Here is a 22,212-nt window from a genome sequence, read left to right as displayed (position 1 = left end):
TCGTTGCATTCATTTCAGTTCATTCACTAACTCTACATCGAAACCCACAATTAAATAAACTGTGAATTCTAAATGCTTTCTTGGCTGCAATAAAATATGAAAATGGCATTCATAGGTCAATAAGAAAAAATCTCGTGTATATGAAAATTGACTAATTACAGAGTTCACATACTGTCTAAATAATGCATGTTGTACTTAGTTTCTGGTGTAAGATTTTTTGACGTTTTACAGTTCGTGGTTTCATTTACCAGTATTATGTAAATGTTTTGTGTTCATAACAAATCAATCATAAATGGCAATTTGTAAATGATTTTTTATTACTACTTTACTAACATTTAAATAATTTCTGAATATTTTAGAGCAATAACTGAACTTATGCTATAACTCATGAATGTTATACGTTGGAATTTTGTTTTGTATTTTAAGGAAATAAAATCAATCAGGAGCATTGAGCAGTGCAAGACAGGCTTTTTATTTAAATATACTTTGTAAATACAAAATATGTCACATAATAATACAAACAATTATTGTACTTATAGTTTTCATTTGTACAAATAAAACTGAAATGATCTTAATCATGATAAAAATCCATATTGTATTTGCTTACTGGTACATTTTCTGTAACTTCACTTTTTCAACACTGATGGATCAACAGATGATGAAATGTTAGCATCCCTAGTTGATTTCTACAGTGTGTTCCTGGACGTAGACGATGTAGTGGTGAGTGTTTTCTCCCTGAGTGAGGACTGTCAGAGCCTCCAGGCCATTTGCGTCCTCTACCACCATCACCTGGTCTCCTGTTAGACCCCCATCTGCATTCACCACCATCAGCTGGTTTCTGCAGTCCCCCACTTCCTGCTCATCATTCACCTGCAACTTCAGACAAAGCTCGACATCAACATTTTGCTGTAAACACTCGTGATTTCCTGAGTATGTGATGAGATGTTGTTTACCTGTTGTACGACGGTAACAGTGCCTGGCGCCATGGCAACCATGGAGGTGACGGCATCGTGAGTCTCTGAACTGTATTCAGTGATCTGCTGGATATTAACTAAACATAGAAGACACGCATTTATTGTGACGTGTCACAAAGTTCATATGAAAGCATGTCGGCTGGTTTGTGCCTACTGTCTGTTTATCACTGTTGCTGTGGTTACCGTTGTCATGTAGGGATTCTTCAGGTACTTCTGTCAGCTGCTCTTCATCCTCCACAGACACATACTGAGCCTCCACTGTCTCCCCAACCTGAATATTCATAGATAAGGCAGAGATTGCATTTACCTGAAAATACTGACATTGACGAATAAATAAACTAAATTCTAACATGATTGAGCTGGCATGTTTTTTGTTTTTTTCCCGCTCCTGACATTTTGGTATCATTTTGGGACAGAAACAAGACTAATAGCTGTTGTGTTTTTGAAATATTTCATACAATAAGTGAAAACTATGACCTAAGGGTGGCGCTAAAGAGAAAAATCAGAGCACACCCATGTCAATATAGAATAACCTCCGGGAGGCGTTTAATGTATGTCCAAAATTGCAATAACCATTCCAATGTGACAGACCTACGGTGAGACGATCATAGCCAATCCTCAGAGCAACGTTAAAAAACAGTTTCAATGCATCTATTCTGTGTAAGTGAACACTGTTTACCTCCCAGGTGCCTTCCACCACTTTCAGGCTGTGTTTGCTCTTCAGGTGTCGATTCAGCTCCCACTTGGTGCCATAAACAAATTCACATTCAGGACACTTCATACCCCCTAAACACACACACACACAAAAGCTATTTTAGGTTATGCTGAACAAGCATTTTGTTTTGTACTGCTGCAGGAATTAAGTAATATTTAATGATTTTTCTCCTGGCACAAAATAGATTCTCGCTCCTGAGAGTCTTCACCACAACACTTTTAAAGTCTTTACTCAGTACAAGTGTCCTACTTTGGCAAAATGTGACTATAAACAACATGAAAAGTGTCGACAGGGCAGAATGAGAGCAGAGTTCTGACCTTGCTGTTTCAGAGCATCGGGGTTAGGCAGTCCAGGTCCGGCATTCTGATATTTCTGATCCGGGTGTTTTATCTTGTAGTGTCGCTTCAGGGGACCCGCAATGTTACAGGAGTAGTGGCAGTGTGCACAGCGAAATGGCTACAAAGATAGAAGAAAACCAGATATGACGTGATTAAAAAATACAAATTTGACTTTTCTAAACAACTTCTCAATCTTTTTATCAAAACAAGAACATGACATCTGGAGTGATGCTTGTGTGTTATTCCAACCTTAAACTCAGCGTGTTGCTCCATGTGTCTGAGCAAGGACGGGTTGGAGGCCGAGGTGAAGTCACACTCTGAACATTGAAAACGCTTCCCTGAATTAACATAAAAAAAGATTCTCCTTTTATTAATCATCGCTTTTCACTTTCTAAAAAATCCTGTTAGTCAAATTCCAATGAATAGACAAATAATATGTACCTTCATTGGTGTGGCTCAGTCTGTGGCTTTTGAGCGTGACTTTAGATTTGAACTTTTTCCCGCACAGATCACAGAGGTGACGTTTCTCTGTGTTGTGTCGGTTCATGTGAGTCTTCAGGTTACTCCTGCTGCGGCCCGCATAGTCACACACACCGCACACATACGGCTTCACACCTACACACCAGAACAAAAGAATAACCACATGAGACAACAACAACATTCCAAAAACATGACTTTTATAGAGTCAAGGGGATATAAAAGTGTTTAAAATCAAGATGGTATTTGATGAGGTGTTACAGATTGCTCTAAATAAGACAGAACTTTTTTTAATTAAAAATGTTGTTTATGAGTGCATTTACATTATATGTAGTTTATTAGAATAACATAACAATTAGCAACATATATTTTACAGACAAAGACTACATTTGTGACTGGATTGTTAGTGATGCTTATGGGCAAGTTTTCTTTAGTGGGACATGCAAAATCTCAAGGACGGTGGGAGAAAGTGTGAAGAAAACCAAATCAGATAAAACTGCTGAATAACATAGTGAGCATATGCATTGCAAGGTGTTTTTTGATTAACTGGCTCTGCTCACTGAGACCTTCATCAACACCTGTGCTGGATTTATGTCTGCCAACATCCTCAGCCTGTGATGTAACTTCAAGGAAGCAAGATCATTGAGGTAGGCAAGTGTTTAAAGAGGTAGGTAAAGAGACAAAGAGGCTGATATTAACAATTCACTTCCTCAAAGCAAAACATTGGACATCACAGCTAATTAAGACATGGTTTAAGTATCAAATAACTTCAGCTAAGCAACCACATAGTCATTAAGCATTGGCACTCATTAGGTTCCGAGATAAATATAACATTTAAGATATTTAACATAAGGCCTAGCAAAAGAGTTGTTTTTTAACAAACTATCCTTGGAAGGAAAAACAGTCCTCAAAACTGAAACAAAGAATGTCTTATCATTTTAAGGTAACTTCTGCCAATTGTTATTTTCAGCATTGTTTATTTTCCTCTATGAGATTTTGTCAACAGCATACAAGTAGAACATTTAGTTTGTTAGAGTTTCTATTTGTATACAATGTCTGCAGTGTGTATTTGTCTAGTCCATCCTCCTGGAGGGCAGCCAGGAGGAGGAGAACCAGATGGAAGAAGCTCACTTCACACATTAATCATGCAGTGAAACACTTTGCATGTGTTTCTCCATCCTTGTGCAGTGTCTGTGTTTGCCTGGTTTAAAGGTAAAGGAATATCGCACCTTGATGGGCCCAGATGTGCCGCTGGAAGTCACTGCTGTTCTTCAGGAAGTAGGATTCACAGTAGGGGCACTTCTCTGCACGCTGCACCATCAGTCCTTTACCCTGCACAGGCAGTGCATCTGTACAACACATCAACACACAAAATGTAAAAGCAACCTCGGAAATGTTAATAAACTTGGTTATGTGAGTTCATATTTATTTCAGTTAGGTGCTATTAAGTGCAGGGCAGATTGAGCAAACTAACATTCAAACTGATTAAACCCTCTGAGCCCTACAACCCACTGTGGATTAGAAACACATGTTGTTGTTTTGTTTTTTTAAACTACAAAATCGCATGATTTGTCATCAAGAATTAGAAATCAGAGATTCAAAATATCAGATGGCTGTTGAATGAATCATGTGAGTCAAATGCTTTGGGTTGAAAGCGACAGGTTTGAAAATTAACACTTTTAAGAGAAAAATGTTTTGTGTGAGTTTTGTCTATATCTGTAGATATACTGTATTTGTGTGTTCTTTACCGGGGTGGGATGTTTTGATGTGGTGCTTCAGTCTGTGCTCTGGATAGCTGTTGTTGCAGACGGGACATGCTGCACTCTTTCCCTGAAATGAACAGCAAGAGAAAAACATGACAAACCCCACCAAGAGAAATCAATCGTCAATGTCTGCATCCTTCACAGAAGTAATCGGTAATACACTGTGTGCCCAATTATTAGGAAAGTTGTATTTTTGAGGATTAATTAGATTATTGAACCACTACAGTGCTTTCGGTCAAACCAAAATATGAATAAATCTCAAACCTGAATATTAAAAATAATTCAAGTGAGGTTTAGGCTCTCCTAGGAGAAAATATATGTGTGCAGATATTGGGCCCATTTTGCACCCTGATATAGGGTGTTGATCTCCTTAGGCCACACCCTCCCTCATTACACAAATACACATAACCTAATATGCTTAAATCTAATATGCATTCAAGTTTATACAGCTTGGAGTTGGAAAATATGCATAACAACTATGATATGGTCAAAATACGCACTTACAATTGTGCACACAGCGAACACTTAAGGTTTTACCCATGATTAAAGCTTCAGATTCCGGTATTAACTTTTTTATCCAGTATAGTGAAGGCTTGTTACCTGTTCCTGGTGGGTCCTCAAATGGGCCTGGAGTTTGTATTTGTCAGGTGTGGTGTATTTACAGCCGGGGTTGGAACAGGGCAGCAGCACGCCGCTGTGCTTCTGGATCTGGTGCCGCTTCAAAGAGCTTTTGGTGATGGACGAGTAGCTGCACTTTGAACAGTAATGCGAGTGCTCCTTGGTGTGTGTGCGCACATGAATGTTATAGTGGACTTTGTACCAGAACAGTTTACCTATGCAGCAAAAAAAAGAAACTATCAAACACTCAAGCCACATAGAGGAAAAGCTAAGTAATAGATAATAATATACTATATTGTGAAATGAAACTAATTAAATAACAGGATAAAACAAAACCAGCTTCTCACCACAGTATTGACATTCCAGGTCCCCATACATTTTCCTGAGCCGTTGGAAAGACTCCATATTGAGCCGAGTCTTCGGAAGAGATGAGAACACCTGCTCGAACGCATTCTGATGGAAAACCTCCGACACCTGCCGACAGAGGATAAAGATTAAAACTCAGACTGCCAGGAGCAAAGCTGCTACCTCAGGAGTGGATGGGAAGAGTTAGTAGAATTCCTCTAAGATAAGTAAATATTTCAGACGCATTCATTAATTTACATATGCTTTAAATTCAATAACAAATTATAAGACTACATCATACTACTTTTTGAGTGTTAACATTGTCTGTGAACACCCTATAGAGATTTGTAAAAAGCCTTGTAATGTTAAAGATCATAAAGGCACTAGAGATGGATTCCTTAGTGATGTCATTTCCATCGACAAAACAATTCATCAGGAGCTATTTCGATATTTGATAAACCATCAAATTATATTTAGGTCAAACATACCATAATTCTCTTGTTTGGCCTTCTAAAATACTAACTTCTTTGTCTAAACATTATATTAAATGTAATATCTTTGAGTCTGGATTGTTGGACAAATAAGGGAAAATGATTCATTATGAAAATAAGTGGCCAATTAATAAGAGTTATGTGCTTATGTGCAAGCTGACATTATTGTACTTGTATTTATTTTACCCTTTCTGAAAGTGGAGTTAGTTCATCTCCCCCTGCGGCCGGTGATGACACAGTTGTGTGTGTGTTCTCCTCAGCTGAGTGTGAGTTTCCTTGCGTACTTTCCTTTAAGAGAGGGGTGTTAGGTGAGCACGCCTCCTCAGAGTTGTCCTGTGATTTCTGCCCAGCTGTTTCTTCCTCCTGTCTGTCAATGGGAGTTTCTGAAGAAATGTCTGAATGAAGCTGTTCTTTGGAACTTTGCTGTGCATTTATTTTTCTTTCCGTACCCTGCACTTCTTCTGTGGTTTCACTCTGAGATTTATCTTCTTCTTCCTCTTTCTCTTGCTCCACATCTATGCTCGCTGCTACTTTTGGCTGCCCCCCTTCGCCATCTCCCAACTCCCCCTCTCCTTCACCATTTCCTCTACTCTCATCTCTTGTGCCCTCATCTTCCCCCTCCTGCTCTATCCTTAGCTCTTCCTTCTCTACATCGTCCTGCTCCTCCTCCCCCCACATGCCTCCCCCAGGCTGTATCAGGTAGTAGCTGTTGTTGATGCAGTCGGTGAAGGCCTGTCCCTGGTCCAGCTCCAGGTGAGATTCTTTCAGGTGACTCTTCAGTCTCTGGGAGCTGACAAACTTCCCATCGCACACGCAGCACACATATAAGAAGAGGTGTTTCCTGACATGAGCGGCGAGGTTGGCCATCTTGGTTGCAGCGTGGTCACAGAGGAGGCAGGCAAAGGGACGCTGGGGCCCGTGGACCAACAGGTGGCGCTCTCGCTCCAGCTGGTTCTTAAAGCGTCGGTTACAGGTGGGACAGTGGTAGAGGAGCTGCCTGAGGCCCTGACGGGTCTTCAACCTGGACCACATGAACAGATTAGAAGGGCAGGTGTGACAGAAAGGAACAAACAAATAGTCCATTCCTTACACACTTAATGTATATATAATGTTGGGAAAATACTGAATGTACTCTTCCAATATCAGAGTAGCACATGATAACAAAGGCCCTACGTAGCTGTGTACGTAACAGGATGTATGATTACCTAGAAGAGTGTCAGGACACACTGTTTTAGGCATATGATAGCTATGTGATTAACATGATGATTCAGCCTCTATGGAGATAGACATATGACAAGCATGATGATTTCTGACATGGGCCTTAGCTAATCTAAACTAAACATTGAATACTGCTTTGAACCGGTATTCCTCCATCTTGTGACTGTGTAACACCCTCTCTTGTATATGAGCATGTGAAGGACACTGTTCTGGGAACTAGTTGTACCAAATGCTCTGTACAGTATGTGATGACTACTTCCATTCTTGCAAGGATTATAAATACATGTATCCTGATATTGAAGCTCAAGCCGGTGACGAGTGATATTTTTCTAACATATAATATCCTGCTTTTTATTTTGTTACTGTAAATTCGTATTTAAACATGTATATTTTCTACTTTTGTAATGCTATTTTATTTCTATTTGAGATGTTTACATTTTGGATTGTTTATTTATAGTCTTTTAATTTCTCTAACATACAATGCCTTGTCTTTTTATGCTGCTTGCAGCAAACATTTCACAAATTGGGATCAATAAAGTACTTCTTATCTTATTCTTATCTTAAATAATGTAGATGTTTAAAATCAAACCTGAGTATTTGGTAGCTCTGGTAGACAGCAGCATCATTCAGGTTGTGTCGTTTCTCCATGTGTTTCAGCAAGTTCTTCAAATCTGAGTATTTTTTCTCACAAAAGCTGCAGTGCTGCTTCACCTTCAAATGGACCCGCTCTATGTGCACCTGCATTAACAGAAACACAGAATCACTGCTGCGCCCAGAATAACAATTTATGTGGGTGTTGAAATTAGTATTGTCTCAAAGCTGTTATGTTAATAATAATTATACTCTGGATATAACACTTTGCTACTAATATTATCAATATCTGTAATAGAGTTGGTACAGCACCTTGAGGTGTCCTGGGCTCAGGCAGTTGAAAGGACAGTGCTGACAGCTGAACTTCTCTCCTGTGTGCTTCCTCAGGTGAACATTCAGATTGGCTTAAAGGAGAAAAGAAGGTGGGAAGGTAGTCAGCTTTTACAGGAATTTACAGTGGATGCAGGTTTCACGATTTTGTTATTTAAATCCTTACAGCAATTTCGTTTTGTTTGTTTGTGACTATTGATATTTCCAAATATACTCATGGGCTGGTTCCTATGCACTATTATATATATATATATATATATATATATATATATATATATATATATATATATATATATATATATATATATATATATATATATATATATATATATATAAAAACTTTGTTAACCCTCTTTAATGATGAATCAATAAGGACACTGACACTGATCTACCTTTGATGGCCGATGCGTAGTCACAGTGAGGACACTGGAATGGTTTCTCCTGGGTGTGTGTCCTCAGGTGGGCGACCAGTGAGTGTCTGAACTTAAAGATTTTGTTACAGAACTCACAGGCAAAGATCTTCAGCTGGCTCTGAAGTAGACTGGGAGACAGAGAGTAAGGGAATTACATTTACAAGTTGACGTATAGTTTGCATCATAGCAGTGAATTTGTTGTTGTTGAAAAAAATAGATAACATCCTTTGGCTGGCTCTAGGCTGCACAGATAAGCAAATTACCAATACTGAAAGAGAATACTCTTAACTCTTCAAATTAACGGATAGACAAGGCAAGCATTTTGTTAGATAGTCAGATTAGATTATTCACATTAGTATGTAGCTTGTATTTTACACAGGATCATTCAACTACACTGATTCCCCAAAGCTAAGATGACAATAATATAAAATCATTGTTAATACATTCAATAAACAGTATGCATACAGTACTTGGTTGCATCTTGCTTGATAGAATATTCCTGGAAGCCTCTGCTCGGTGCTGTTGTTGTGGAGGTCGGGTTAGAACTAGAGTAAAAGGTGGGAGGTAAAGGTCAGACTGCTTCAAGCACCAAACAACAAGGAGCTTAAAAACATTATTTATAACAACATGTTTCTGTGAGATTTTACCAAGCTTACTAACAATGTGTCTTATCAATCATGCAATTTTAGGGGACATGGACATTCTCTATGACACTACCTTGGCTCCTGGTCTGTTTTAGGGTTACCCTCACAGGAAGGGGCTTCACTTGCAAGATCTTGTGTCTGACCCTGGAAGAATAAATAAAAGACACAAAAACACACTTTAACATGTAAGACTGATTTGTTATACTTTCTTTTTTTAAATAACCTTCTACAGAAACACAACCCTGAGACACTTATACACTAAGAGTGTGACACTGTTAAGAGTTTATAAATAAATCCAGACTGTCTGCCAGGCTACATACTTTACAGTTTGGGTGAATGTTTGGGTGAATTCCTGTGTTTACCTGAGGTTGAGCTTGGATTGCCAAATAATCTGCTTCCACTGAATTGTCCTCTACTGGAACCATTTTAGAAACACCTGTTGAGTTAAAAGGAAACAAGTCTTTCTTGTAAATATTTCTGATAAAGCAGTCCAGTCAGTCTTTAGCCAAAATGTTTATGACTTTATGACAAACCTGGAAGTGTTTTATCTTCAGTCAGAACAACGCTGATGACAGACTTCTTGTTTCCTGTTGCTAGGCCTCCTTCTTTGGAGCGGCGGCTTCGGTTATTTCTTGGGGATCTGAGGCTGCCTGTGTCTCAGAGAAAAAGAAGGGGTTAGGCCGCTAGCATCATTCATCATTTACAAATCGAATTTACGAATTAGTGTCCATCCTAGGAATAATTAATTTGAAGAAACCATGTTCTGAACTTAAACTCACCTTTTTCTCTCACAAGTCCTGCCCTTGCTGGATTTTGTTGCGTTTGGTTTGGATCTACTCCAACAGAATCCAAACTCCCAGAACTCTCAGCTCCCGCTCCACCAGAGACGCTCCCTAAAATGTATTGGGTCTGTTAAGCATAATCACCTGAATTTTCAAGTACAATTCATGTATGTAAATTGTATTCTTCTGTTCCTTTACCCAACATCTGTAGTTAACACATTTAATCATCTATCCAATAATAGATTATCCCAAACATGCTTGCTGAGGTCACTGCAACTTTGAAAAACTCTATGTCCAAAACTTTTTAATTGCCGATTTATTTAACTCCTCACTTTTCTCCTCTTCGTCCTCCTCCTCCTCCTCATCATCCCTCAGGCAGATGTGTTTGAGGATCTGTCGTCTGTTGCTGAATGAGCGGTGGCAGTCTTTACATTCAAGCCCTAGTGCACCGTTATGTCTTTCACCTTAAAAAAAAAGAAGTTAAAATGTTAATGGTGGAAAACAGTTGGTGTAGTATATTTTCAAAAATCTCTAATTGAAACCATATCCTTGAAACAATTAAAGGTCATAATAATCTTCTATCATGCATAGGGTACTTCTTGTCTTTTGTATGAACAAAGTACTATGGGATACATATCAATTGACCAATACTACCTTGTAATGAGCTACATTGTTTGTCTCCCTTCTCCTTATTCCCTTCTTCTTGTCTTCGAACATCATCCTTCAGAGAACTGGAGGAGTCCGCCTTGTCCTCTGTCAAATCTGTGCGCGTCTTCTTTGTAGAGCCTTTTGGTCGTCCTCGTTTTCGCTTTACTGGGCTCTCTGTGAGCCGACATAACAGCAGAACAAATAAGAAGACAACACCAGGTTATTTGTCAATGAACTGATTCCACGAAGGGATCGCAGAAACAACGAGATTATCCATCTCCATCCATATCTTTTTTTCTGTGTCTGATACACTGTAATAACTTCATTGTAATCTCCCTAAACAAAGTCAAATTCATTCAAAAATGACTAAACAAAGTAATGATTCTTTTGAAATATTATGCGCATAGTTGTTTTGTTTTTTTATCATTTTGGAATGGTTATTCTAGCAATGATAAGCTAATCTGACCTGCTGGTGTCTCCACAGTCTCTCCTATAAGGGGCTGCAGGGAAACGATGATGTCATCAGGGGCTTCCTGCTGTGGGTGCAGCTGGGAGCAATGGGCCAGCAGCTGAGAGCGACTGGGAGAGAAGATGTTGCACAGCCGACACATAAACACAGAACCAGCTGTGGAGAAAAGGAAAGAAGGCTAATATCAATGCCTGCTCTCAACAATAAAGCAAATGTTGTTATTTTTGAGTGATTGTACCCCATTTCCTCATTCTGATACCCCCAAGACTAAACCCTTCAACCAACTGCAATATCTATTAAGAACTTGTTTTGTTTTTTTGCTTGACAGTGCATAACATCTAATATACAAACACACACAAAAAGGAACATTGCTTCAGTCCATTTTTATCTTTATTTGTTAAGGTGTTACATTCTGCAAATGTGTTTTTGCAGATGCTTATATTTACATTTTTGTCATTTTCTTGTGTTTAATTGTAGGCCTAATGTCTATATTGTACATGCAACAGAAGTTACAAGGAGAGAGAACATCAAGAAAATGGGAGGGAGTGTGAATTAAATAATGAGGAAGGCTAATGGAGGATGTCATTTATATACAGCACAGGTTATTTCAGAATTGTTAGGACATTGATGTCAGCTTTAATAAAAAGTAGCATCTGACAGACACATCGACATGAATAACGTTAGGCAATTACTGTGTCCATCCACAGATAACGATACCGTGAGCGTGTTAATATTACAACTTTAATATAGTAATATGTATTTGATTATTGTTAAATTGATGATTAACAATTTAATAAAAATGAAAATATGAGCTTTACGTCTTTTCTTTTTAAATAAAGGTCGAACATCAATCTTTGTCCACACAGTTTGATGCTGTCTCAAAACGTTCAATATAATAATATAACGGTGACAGATTCAGGGTTGACGATAGTCAACACTTTCTGCCGTCAGTCATGACAGCTGCCGAGAATGACAGTAGAGTACCTTTATCACAAAAAAGCCTGATAATAATGAAAAAAATAAATAAAAACTTAACACGTTTGTTTATTTTGATTTGGCCCAAACTAACATGAATACCCGACAAACATATTCGAGTTGAAGCTAGCCAAAGTTCTTACCTGCTTTTTGTCCATCCATTTCATCAGCGATTCAACAACAAAACAATACTAATTTATCGATGGTGTTAAGGCATATACAGCTAAATGCCATCACTGAATTTATATTTTAGAGCCTTATATGATACAACGCACATAGACATTTCTGACGAATCTGCCACACAAGTCCTTCCGACCAGCGGAAGTGCTCTGTTGTGACGCTAGAGCTGGCAGAGCAGCGCCCCCTGTGGCGGGGGGACTGAACTGCGGCCAGGGAGGGAACTGCATCAAATTAGGAGTTCAGTTTCCCTCAAAGAAACACATTTTGGCCATGGTTAAAACGTATATGTATATTATATGTTGCCAATTGTGCCATGAGGCTTCAACACTGTTGAACATAGACATAGACTTTTGTATGTTTAGTTCAAGTTGTGTTAATAACACAGTGTGTCTGCTATAAAGTAATTATTCTTTTTCTTATGTAACATAAGGTGTTTACGAACAAATACAGGCCATATCATATCTTTAAAATGCATCAAATAGACAGAAGAAATCGTGAACAACTATTATAATAAAGGGACAGTGACAAAAACTTTATTTAACAGTGCGAGAATTTACAGACAAACAGACGTTTACAACATTTGTTTTACATTAAAAAAGTGTTGGTTTATGCCAGTCCCAAGGATTTACAATGGCTAAAGTTTGCGAAAAACACACACACAAACATACACACACAGTCATACACAGTCATACACAAACACATAGACAAATACACATTCATACACATACACACACACACAGTCAAAAAACATACACACATTATATGAACAAGGAATCTGTAGCCAATTTGCTAAGCTTTCAGGAAAACGTGGTTGATCCTATTCCTATCTCCTTTTTAACATCAATGTTACACCCTCTGCTCTCATTTTATTTTCTACGTATTGTCATTCAAGACCATAGATGATGGGAGACTAGCAACCTACTAAAACAAAAAGGGCATGCTCTATCATCAGCAAAAAAGGAAGCAGTTGGCTGCAAGCATCATTCAGGAACAAAACACATAAGTAAACTCCACCCCACAAGATAATCTTTGACCTAGTAGATAGTGTGATCTAGACATAAATGATGCGCAGCTATATTTACGTTAGGATTAGTCCAGTACCTCCATTTACACATCATCCATGGATTAAAACTAGGAGATTGTGTCCTCCACTGCTGATAAAATGTAAATTCCTCTATGACACAGAATATAGAATATATAATATACACATATTTGAAACTATTTATTTTTTGTGTGCAAATTGTTGTTGTCAATGAATGGTAGGAGTGGTTTAACCCTTATGTCCATGGGAATAAAAGGGATAAAAATAGGATCACATTTGTTTACATTATTCACAACTAGATTACATAATCAGTCCTTTAAGTCTGTGTGTAATGTATTATTAAAATACTACATACTTTATACTTGGCTTCAAATCAACTGTTTCCTTCTGTGAATGTCAGTAAACAGAGCATAATATAATGCACACATTGATATGTAAACACATAACTTGAGCACAATGGAGTAATTTTAAAACGGCAACTGTGACAAAACCAAATGAAGGCTTTATATTTACCAAAAGCTGATATTCACAATGATCATAGACAATAAATAATATCTTATTTTTAGACAAATGTCAGAAAATACTCGGATGAAAATTAGCCCTTATATCTCCAGTTAAACTAAAACTAAAGAAGAGACAATAAAAGGAATAATGTCAAAGAGAGGGTTACTTATAGTATTGACTTAAATTTATAGTAAAAACCCTGAGCTACAACATTATGGTTTTAAAGGTTTTGGTATAAAACAATCTTACATAAATACTGCTTGTTATTACCCTGATAATGGTGAGTTTTAAACTATTATTGAACATGTGTACATCATTGAAAAAATAAATAGTTACTTAAAGGTGGGGTAGGTAATTTTGGAGAAACCAGCTCGAGTGCGCAAGAATTTGAAAATACACAGCCGGAAAAAATCTGCCACTTCCTTACAGAGCCCCTCCTCCAACACACACGAACGCGCACATGACCAATGAGGGCATGAGATAAGTTTGTGCACAGATGGAAGGCTGACAGGCAGGTAGGCCATCCAGTTATTTTAGCCGGGTCGGCTAAAATGATTGGTCGTGCTTTTTACAGTACTACGGCTTCCACAGATGACATTTTTTTATGGATTTTTTGTCAAAGCACTTAAGATATTCATTGCTATCGGGATGTTAAGAGCATTCCATGGAATATAACAAAAAGTGTATCTCGAGCCGGTTTCTCAAACTTACCTACCCCACCTTTAACAAAGTATGCAGTATTATTTGACATTTTGAAGGCCTTGTATCAATTTAAATCAGCAACACCAATTTGTATGGGTTTGCCCACTTGTACTGTACTCTATGGATTTATTTTATTGAACATTTTAATGTGAAACCTCAAGACCTGATCCCTGACCAAAGTTTCTGTCTTTCCCAGAGCTATTTAGTTGAGCAAATATGCCTTAACAATATGCTACAAACATTTTTATGGGATTGTCTTGCCCATCTTGGCAATTTCTTTCACTGGTATCTATAAAATGAAGCAAACATGCCAATACAATAATTTAAAAGGGACCAAGAATTCTAACAAACAAGGGAATAAAGATACATTGTAACAAACCCGCTGTCAAAAATTCCCAGGGTACACATCAGGTTTTATGACAAGATGACAAGGCTTGTATGGTTCTTTCCTGAGAGCATTTGTTGAGGGGTACAAGATGTCTGAGGGTGTGTGTGTGTGTGTGTGTGTGTGTGTGTGTGTGTGTGTGTGTGTGTGTGTGTGTGTGTGTGTGTGTGTGTGTGTGTGTGTGTGTGTGTGTGTGTGTGTGTGTGTGTGTGTGTGTGTGTGTTCACATTGTGCAACACTTGTTCGTGTGTGCAGTAGAGTCTTTGAAGCGAAGTCTTTGCTTTGATCGATATTTCTCCAGGTAGGTTAGCTGTTTACTGTTGATGGCTCCCCGACGTTTCCTGAAACACACATAAAAACACTATGTATGATGCAAGAACACGCCTTTTTAGTGTGCGATGCCTTCTGCCCGGTCTGTTCTCTTATTCATTTGATATCACCACCAGATGGCACCAAGAAAGAAATGTTCAATTTCTACTCAAAAACGGTTTCATTAAATACTGCATTCATTGATTGATAACACAATGCATTGTTTATCATATTAAACCAGCTTTCTTTGCTGTGTATATAATTGGAATAAGACACTGTTTGCATTTAATATTAATATTTAATATTGCTTTATGAGGATGTAATAATCAAATGTACTCACTGTCTAATGAGTTGAATAGCATCTTCATACTTCATCCCGCTCTCTATCAAAGCCAAAGCAACCATCACAGGAGCCCTAGTCAGATGAAGACAGCACATATAAATGACTATTATGTAGGCAAGTATGTGAAAATAATAGGTTTATATTTAAATGTTTCATAAATATATACAGTATAAAAAGCCCTAATAATCGACAATAAGATAAAATATGTTTAATCACTTGGATTGTGTTCAGACACAAACTGTGTTTTCTTGTTGTTGCTCCCTGTGTCTCTCACCTCCCCAGTCCAGCCACACAATGGACAGCCACGCAGCATCCTGGTTCCTCCAGAAATTTCTTCTTCAGCAAATTCAACCAATCATCAACCAGCTTCGTAGGGGGTGGGGCTCCATCATCAAACGCCCAATCCTGAAAGCAGAGCAGAGTTTTTAAAGTACTCCTGGCACTCTGTATCCTCTGTGTTTGTGTGTTTGTGTGTATGTGTGTGTTTGCTGAGTGCTCACCACCACAGTAATGCCGTCTTTCTCCAACGGTGTTTTATCATAGGTGATATCACAGACTCGAACAACTGTGGTGGCACCAAAGTGCTTCAGGTCCTGGAAGGGACGACAGTGGTAGGACCATTTTTGAATTAACTTAAAATGTCTCTCGGTTTACATGTCATCAACAAGAGGGGAAAAGACATACAGTTTACCATGAGGTATACGTATATGTGCATGTGTACCATGTGTCATCTTTGGTAACCTCTTCAGTGTACTTATGGTCTTCTGTTAACACACACACACACACACACACACACACACACACACACACACACACACACACACACACACACACACACACACACACACACACACACACACACACACACACACACACACACACACACACACACACACACACACACACATATGTTTCTCACCTCTATAAAGGAGGTGAGCGTGCTGTCAGTAGGGTTGTGTGTGATGAGGAATCTCATGTTCTTGTGGCACAGTTCCACTGGAGCAGGGCGGTTCATGTTGGCAGCCGTGACCTTTAATGTCCTAGAACGTCCTCTGTCAGGGAAAAATGTACTGAATTTATCTTACGATGGCACACGATGTCAACAAAATGACACCATATAAAAATGCTCATAAAGTTTTGAAGAGTTTCAACTATATTTCTCAAGTTACCTCAAAGGCCTTTTTCATGGCAGACATTTTGACAGGTCACAGTGAGAACAGCACAGGTTTAAATGAGGAAAATATAAGATTGCTGATTTGTATTAGGCTGCTTTAGTTATTATTCTGAATGTGGGATCACTGTCACGCTGTCGTGGCTAACACTTGAATAGAACAGAGCTATTGCTAGTGCTATTAATAACACCTGTCCCTTTTCCTACCATGACAAGCCAAAACGTCCGCTGTGAAAAAAGGCCCAGCTTTACTCCTCCAGACAGCATAACTGAAACTGTTACTGTCTTGAGACATCTCAAGACCTATCACAAGGTCACACAATAAAAGTCCTTTCTTCCAAAATACACTTAAATCAAGCACTTCTCCATAAGAGACAACATTTTTCAAAGAAGAACGAATTACGCTTGATTAGACCTAATCTAAAAACTGTGTGGGTGGGTACCGACTGCACTTGAATAAAATCTCCCTCTGGCTTTGGTCACATGTGTTATGGTGCAACAAATTAAAATAATATAAAAAACATAAAAGTCATGTGGATACAAACAAATAATGTATATTAAACAGCACGGACTGTTAATATCTTGATTGATAGAGTCATGTGATGCAGAGACCACACTGTATCATTTGAGTTACCTTCAGTGTGAACAGTCTGCTAGTAATGGCAAACTTTTTAATTGAATAGACAGGTGACACATGAAGTATGTAGTATGCAGTAAGTTAGTATGCAGTATGTTTGTATGCCGTAACTTAGTATTGGATTTAGAACACAGTCTGAGTTTTAACCTGAACAAATTCCCACCATCAAATGAAAGAGTGATTTATGACATTAGGAAATACTGTGTACTCATAAATCTGTATAGCATATATAGTACAGGAATTCTACTGGCTGCACTATAAATATGGCATGTGCTTTGTTATTGCATTATTTTCAAATAAGGAAATGTCTCCTGTGTTCAGACTGTTCAACAACTTCTTTAAAAAACATTAACCAGCACAAAAAATGAAGGATGTTGTTCGATTTAAGGAATTCGACATTAAAACATTCTTGTAAATAAATATTACACCCCTACTGCAAAGGCAAGCCAAAGGCTGATTTAAGCTTACACTGACACAACTAAAAAGCTGCAATAGAATCCTATAACCAAGCCATAACAAGTCAATGAGGAGCAGGAGTTAGGAAGTGCTGATGCATAACTAGATTTAGTCCATCTCTGATGAGCAGACGGCCCTTACCTTCAGCTGGAGCTGCAGCAGGTAGCTGCTGTGAGTTCAACTTATAGCAGGTCACCAGGTGACCTCCTGTCTCTGGTTGAACTTCCTGTTGGGAGATTGTTTATAGCCTTTAAGGTATTTTCCCAATTCCGATGTCCTGTTGTACAGTTTTAGTCCATCAGTTGACTGTGTCCTATAGTTCAGGAAGCACGGCGTGTCAACTTTCGTTGTTTTAATTTCTCAGATTGTCACTTCAGTCCTTCTCTCTGTGTCTTTCAGTAGCTCTCTTTTTCTCTCCGGTAAGCTTCCAGTGTCGAGGCTCCACGTATTACCCCATTAGCTGGCTGCTTCAGAGAGCAATGGTCTTTCAGGTTTCAGGGCCGCAGGACTGCATGCTGTAGCTTCATCCCAAGTAGCCCTTAATGGTGTTGAGCGTGGCAGTAGTCACCACTCCCCCGCACAAACTCCATCAACCAGCGATTCTATAGTACAAAACATACAATTGAAATATTAGTCTTTAAATAAGCAACTCCAGAAAACAGTAATGAAAATAAGAAAAAATTATACATTTTGTTCCAATGTTCCAATCACAGTATCTGTAAAATCAGCTGATTCTGTAAGGCAAAATATAATAATGATAGCCCTCTTCTGTAATGTGAAGGGCCAAAGAAAGGCAACTGATGTACATACACAATCAAACACACACATGAATATGTGCGTTGAAACATATTCTAAATCTCTTGCCAATGAACTAAAAAAGTGTTTGTATTATACTAAAAATATAAACATTCTGCATAAAGTGTGCCTATCTATAATCTTACTTGTGAAATTGGTTTGTCTTTGTAATGATTTAGAATAAAAAATATTAAGTAAAATGCTGCCAATACCAGGGCCACTAGCCTATGCAAATTCAAGACTGATATTTGCTACTAAGTCTTGATTCTGCCTTGTTTTGGAAGTAATTTGTGTGGAAAACAAGTGCTGATTATCTCTCACTCCAACATTCAGACAAACAACAAGGGAAAGTCCAGAGGTACTCTGGGTAATCCGTCATCACCTCTTCATCCTAGCTTTGACAATACCCACGTACACACACACGCTTAATAATCACATGCCGACTTACTCACTGACTCTACCAGAAGAGTGCAGTCTATTCCCGGTTGTTGACCATCTATAATTAGGATTTATCCTCTGTTACCACTAATCAGGTTAGAGCAGAGGACCATTTTTTCCATGCAGTCGATGTGAAGACAGAACATTTGTTTTACTTTTTGAAAAGTTTGTTTTGACTTTAACGGAGTTGCCATGTGTGTTTTTTTAGCAGTGACCCAAGATCAAAACATTATATGAAAGCATAAAGGAGCATCATTTAAATGACTAGACGGTAGCAGTAATTCTAATTAAAATTGTACAGCCGATCTTCCCTCTTATCTTAGAGCGCAGTTTAGTTTCTAAAAGCAGGTGTGTCCCGTGATGGCTGTCTAGCTGGCCGACTGACCTGCCTGTGCAGGCTAGGTCAGGGCCCAAAGAAGTTAAAAATGGATCTCAATATCATTTTAGAGCCACGTTAGGTTGCCAAGCTTCTCTACAGTGCGTGCAATGTGAGGCTGACTGACACAGAGTAAGCTTGTAGGTTAGCAGTAAAGACAACAACAAGACAGGCAGGTAGTAGCCTCAAAATAGGATGAATCCTGTTTTAGAGTATATTCACCTCTGCCTCTTTACAAATAAAGACACCATTTTTGCTGCTGAAGGTCCATTCACAAGTCATTCTGTAAAATAAATGTTATCAATGCCTACATTTGAGTTGTTTTTGCAACAGTACACAGCCTTCCTTCTTACCTCAGTGGACAGCTTGGCCTCTAAACAGTAAAATCCACCAACCAGAGTTAGTCCTGCAGAAGCAAGCAGCAGCACTACAACAGTGAGAGCGCTGACATGCAACCAGTGGACTGCCTAGACACTGAATATCTGTAGCTGTATTTATAGCTGTATCTATACCAGCAGCTGATTATATGACACACCACAGTTTAATGATAGCAACAGTCTGCAGTATAGCCATGTCTTCCCTGTTCCAGTGAATAACTGTGATTAGCTTGATAGCTTTCTTTTGAAACTTTACTGTAGAAATACATTTCAATGGAATTTCTTTATAGCTGTAGCTAAATGTGTCACACACGTTATAGCCATTGCAAACGTTGACAAACCTGTTGCACCAAACATCTGTTTGGCTGTGTGACAGCATCAGGAACATTTCCCAAATACCTTTTATCAGCATAACAACAACTAAAACAAAAGCAAAATGTTGTCCTTACCTGCTTTTCAATGTCATTTCCAACCACAGGCAAACACACAGTTATTGGGCCTCTTTGCCACAGTGGAGTCCACCTGCTTTTAGTCTTTTTCCACCTCTAGAACTTGAAATGTCTGGTATTCAACCACCAGAAAATGAAGTCTTTGAGCAACAACCTGTTGCTCTTCCCCTGTATAACAGCAAACTATCCTCCTCTCTCAGCAAACCCTGGCCTCATATAGCTGCTGCGCCGTCTGTGCTGTGCTCTATACCTTGCTGTAGCAGTGGGCTGTGTGGAGGATCGGCTGTGAGCTGGTCTAATCAGGCTGAGCAGCCATCTGACCCTGACAGCCCTGTCACTAGCAGAACACTCTACAGTTAATGCTCTTAGAGGGAGCGGAGAAGAGGCTCACTCCCCCTCCTCCTCCTCTTCCTCCTCCTCTTCCTCCACTCCACACATTTTCCCTCCCCTCTACCAGGGTAAAGAAGAGGTGCTGTCCCCCCCTCTTCTCTTCTCCTCTCCTCTCCTCACCCTTCCTATAGGCTGACCAGTATTTGGTCTCACATACAGTATAATGCACAGTGACAAAATAAATACAGATCAGATCATGTTTATCTTACAAGATAAGAGGTCCAACAAGTTGTTTTTTGTTATGACACGTCTATCTGTACCTTCTCTTGTTTTCCTTTCCTCCCTCTCTCCCCCCTTTCCCCTCCCTCTACCAACTAAAAATAGACAGTCTTTGGAGCTACCAGACAGATTGGACAAGTTCATGGAATTAACTTTCCCCTTAAATGACATTAGTCTCAAGTTTGTTTGTGTTCCTAATGTGTCAAGCAACTCTGTTGTTGCCACAATGCACCACACAAAGTGTTGGTCCGAAAAAACTGAATGAAAAAGGGGAACAGTTTTTCATTCAGTTCCTGATTTTTCATACCGAAGTCCATTAAGGCAGGGTTCCAGGAAGCTTTGGGTTTTTTTAAATATTTTTAAGGATTCATTTAATCAGATTTGTTTACAGGTTTGCATTATAGATATGTGAGTGCAGGCAGTCACAAGGCAGTCATACGCTCAGACTTCTTAAAGCAGAACAAGCCGGGGCCTCACCTCACTATCAATCACTTTGAGTAGAGACATGACTGTTAAACCGCACACGGAGCTTTAAAAAACAACTCTTAGTAGCTCAAATTAGCTGATGCACTATTTGAAAACTTTCCAGTTTATCACATTTGAATGTTCAGGATCATGTGTGTTGCTTAAAGCTTTGGTAATTTTCTGTGCTCTTATAACATTTCCTATTTTCCTTATAGTGTCCTGTCACCTTTATTTGTTTTGGATAATCAGTGTAAATAAAGCCACAGGTGGTGATCAGCAGGTTCAACCTAATGTGGGAGTCATACAGATAAAAAGGGCTAGAGAGGAGAGAAACAAGATGGAAACACATAGGACACTGCTTTGCCTTTGACTGCCATCTAAACATAGAGTAGAGGTGAACACTGCTCCTTCACACACTGTACGTTTGTTTTAGGTTGCTGTTGCCATATAAAGCCCAGGTGACATCAGTATGTCTGTAAACAAAGTCAAGAAAAACAGGAACATGGGGGAGGGGTCCGGAGGGGTCAGGGTGAACAAAACCTTCAAAGTGAGACGATGTGTCATGTGGCTTTAGACCACCACTCATTTAGATAGACTTTTAACATTACCTAATTGACATATCCAAGTTAGGACATTGACATGACTGACTATAAAACAAAAAATACTCTTAGTATAAAACAAGTGATCAGTAAGTACTGTATGGACCAATCTTAGCTGGGCTTTTGAGATGTCCTGTAATGTGTGTGGAAAGTTTGAATATTTATAGATAATGTGACATTTATGTTGTCAAATATTTTCATGAACTAAGTGGCCGGGGTCCGGTCAACGCTCGACCCTTTTGCTGCATGTCGTCTCCTCTCTCTCCCCCTGATGAACTGATAGGAAAATCCACAAGGCCTAACATCTGCCAACATGATATTTTCATATGTGTATTATCAACATGATTTCAATTATGTTTAGCGATATGTTATGTGTACACCATTTATTGTTAAAGAAATGTATGCTAGTGCATATGAACGTATGCTTTTAAAGATATGATGTACACTACTGCGTTAACAAACATATGTCACAGTAAAACAGTTTATCTTAAGGATGTGTGCAGAAATGATTCTCTAGAACATACTAACAAATTGCCTTGTGTCTTATGTTTAGTAAGCTGCAATGGCACATCTTGAAAATGAAG

At 38.8% G+C, this 22,212-nt stretch overlaps 2 protein-coding genes across 6 annotated transcripts; both read right to left on the bottom strand.

The window, feature by feature from the left end:
• Window positions 1-469: 469 nt before the first annotated feature.
• Window positions 470-12,091, bottom strand: LOC117480751 (zinc finger protein ZFAT-like). 4 transcript variants are annotated; one of them, XM_034128201.1, is made up of 24 exons: window positions 11,935-12,091; window positions 10,814-10,972; window positions 10,354-10,521; window positions 10,032-10,163; window positions 9,697-9,810; window positions 9,451-9,567; window positions 9,280-9,353; window positions 8,991-9,061; window positions 8,744-8,818; window positions 8,253-8,401; window positions 7,843-7,934; window positions 7,529-7,677; window positions 5,908-6,742; window positions 5,233-5,359; window positions 4,868-5,100; window positions 4,253-4,334; window positions 3,734-3,853; window positions 2,469-2,642; window positions 2,277-2,365; window positions 2,007-2,145; window positions 1,654-1,760; window positions 1,158-1,245; window positions 954-1,051; window positions 470-876 (listed from the first exon to the last, which is right to left on the bottom strand). In XM_034128201.1, the coding sequence occupies exons 1-24, from the start codon at window positions 11,951-11,953 to the stop codon at window positions 676-678; spliced, it is 3,612 nt and encodes a 1,203-aa protein (XP_033984092.1). In that variant the 5' UTR covers window positions 11,954-12,091; the 3' UTR covers window positions 470-675. The 4 variants fall into 4 exon arrangements, 2 of the variants coding, with proteins under 2 accessions (XP_033984092.1, XP_033984093.1); XM_034128202.1 differs by having other exon boundaries at window positions 669-870; XR_004555673.1 differs by having other exon boundaries at window positions 691-870; window positions 1,654-1,716.
• Window positions 12,092-12,477: 386 nt separating this feature from the next.
• Window positions 12,478-20,303, bottom strand: LOC117480749 (protein tyrosine phosphatase type IVA 3-like). 2 transcript variants are annotated; one of them, XM_034128199.1, is made up of 7 exons: window positions 19,956-20,303; window positions 17,662-18,122; window positions 16,176-16,308; window positions 15,757-15,849; window positions 15,531-15,661; window positions 15,254-15,328; window positions 12,478-14,945 (listed from the first exon to the last, which is right to left on the bottom strand). In XM_034128199.1, the coding sequence occupies exons 3-7, from the start codon at window positions 16,269-16,271 to the stop codon at window positions 14,828-14,830; spliced, it is 513 nt and encodes a 170-aa protein (XP_033984090.1). In that variant the 5' UTR covers window positions 16,272-16,308; window positions 17,662-18,122; window positions 19,956-20,303; the 3' UTR covers window positions 12,478-14,827. The 2 variants fall into 2 exon arrangements, with proteins under 2 accessions (XP_033984090.1, XP_033984091.1); XM_034128200.1 differs by lacking the exon at window positions 19,956-20,303 and adding an exon at window positions 19,483-19,548.
• Between the last annotated feature and the right edge of the window lie 1,909 nt (window positions 20,304-22,212).

This window comes from Trematomus bernacchii, unplaced genomic scaffold (assembly GCF_902827165.1).
Source record: "Trematomus bernacchii unplaced genomic scaffold, fTreBer1.1, whole genome shotgun sequence".
In the NCBI taxonomy this organism is placed as follows: domain Eukaryota; kingdom Metazoa; phylum Chordata; class Actinopteri; order Perciformes; family Nototheniidae; genus Trematomus; species Trematomus bernacchii.
This window is presented reverse-complemented; position numbering and strand designations above follow the sequence as displayed.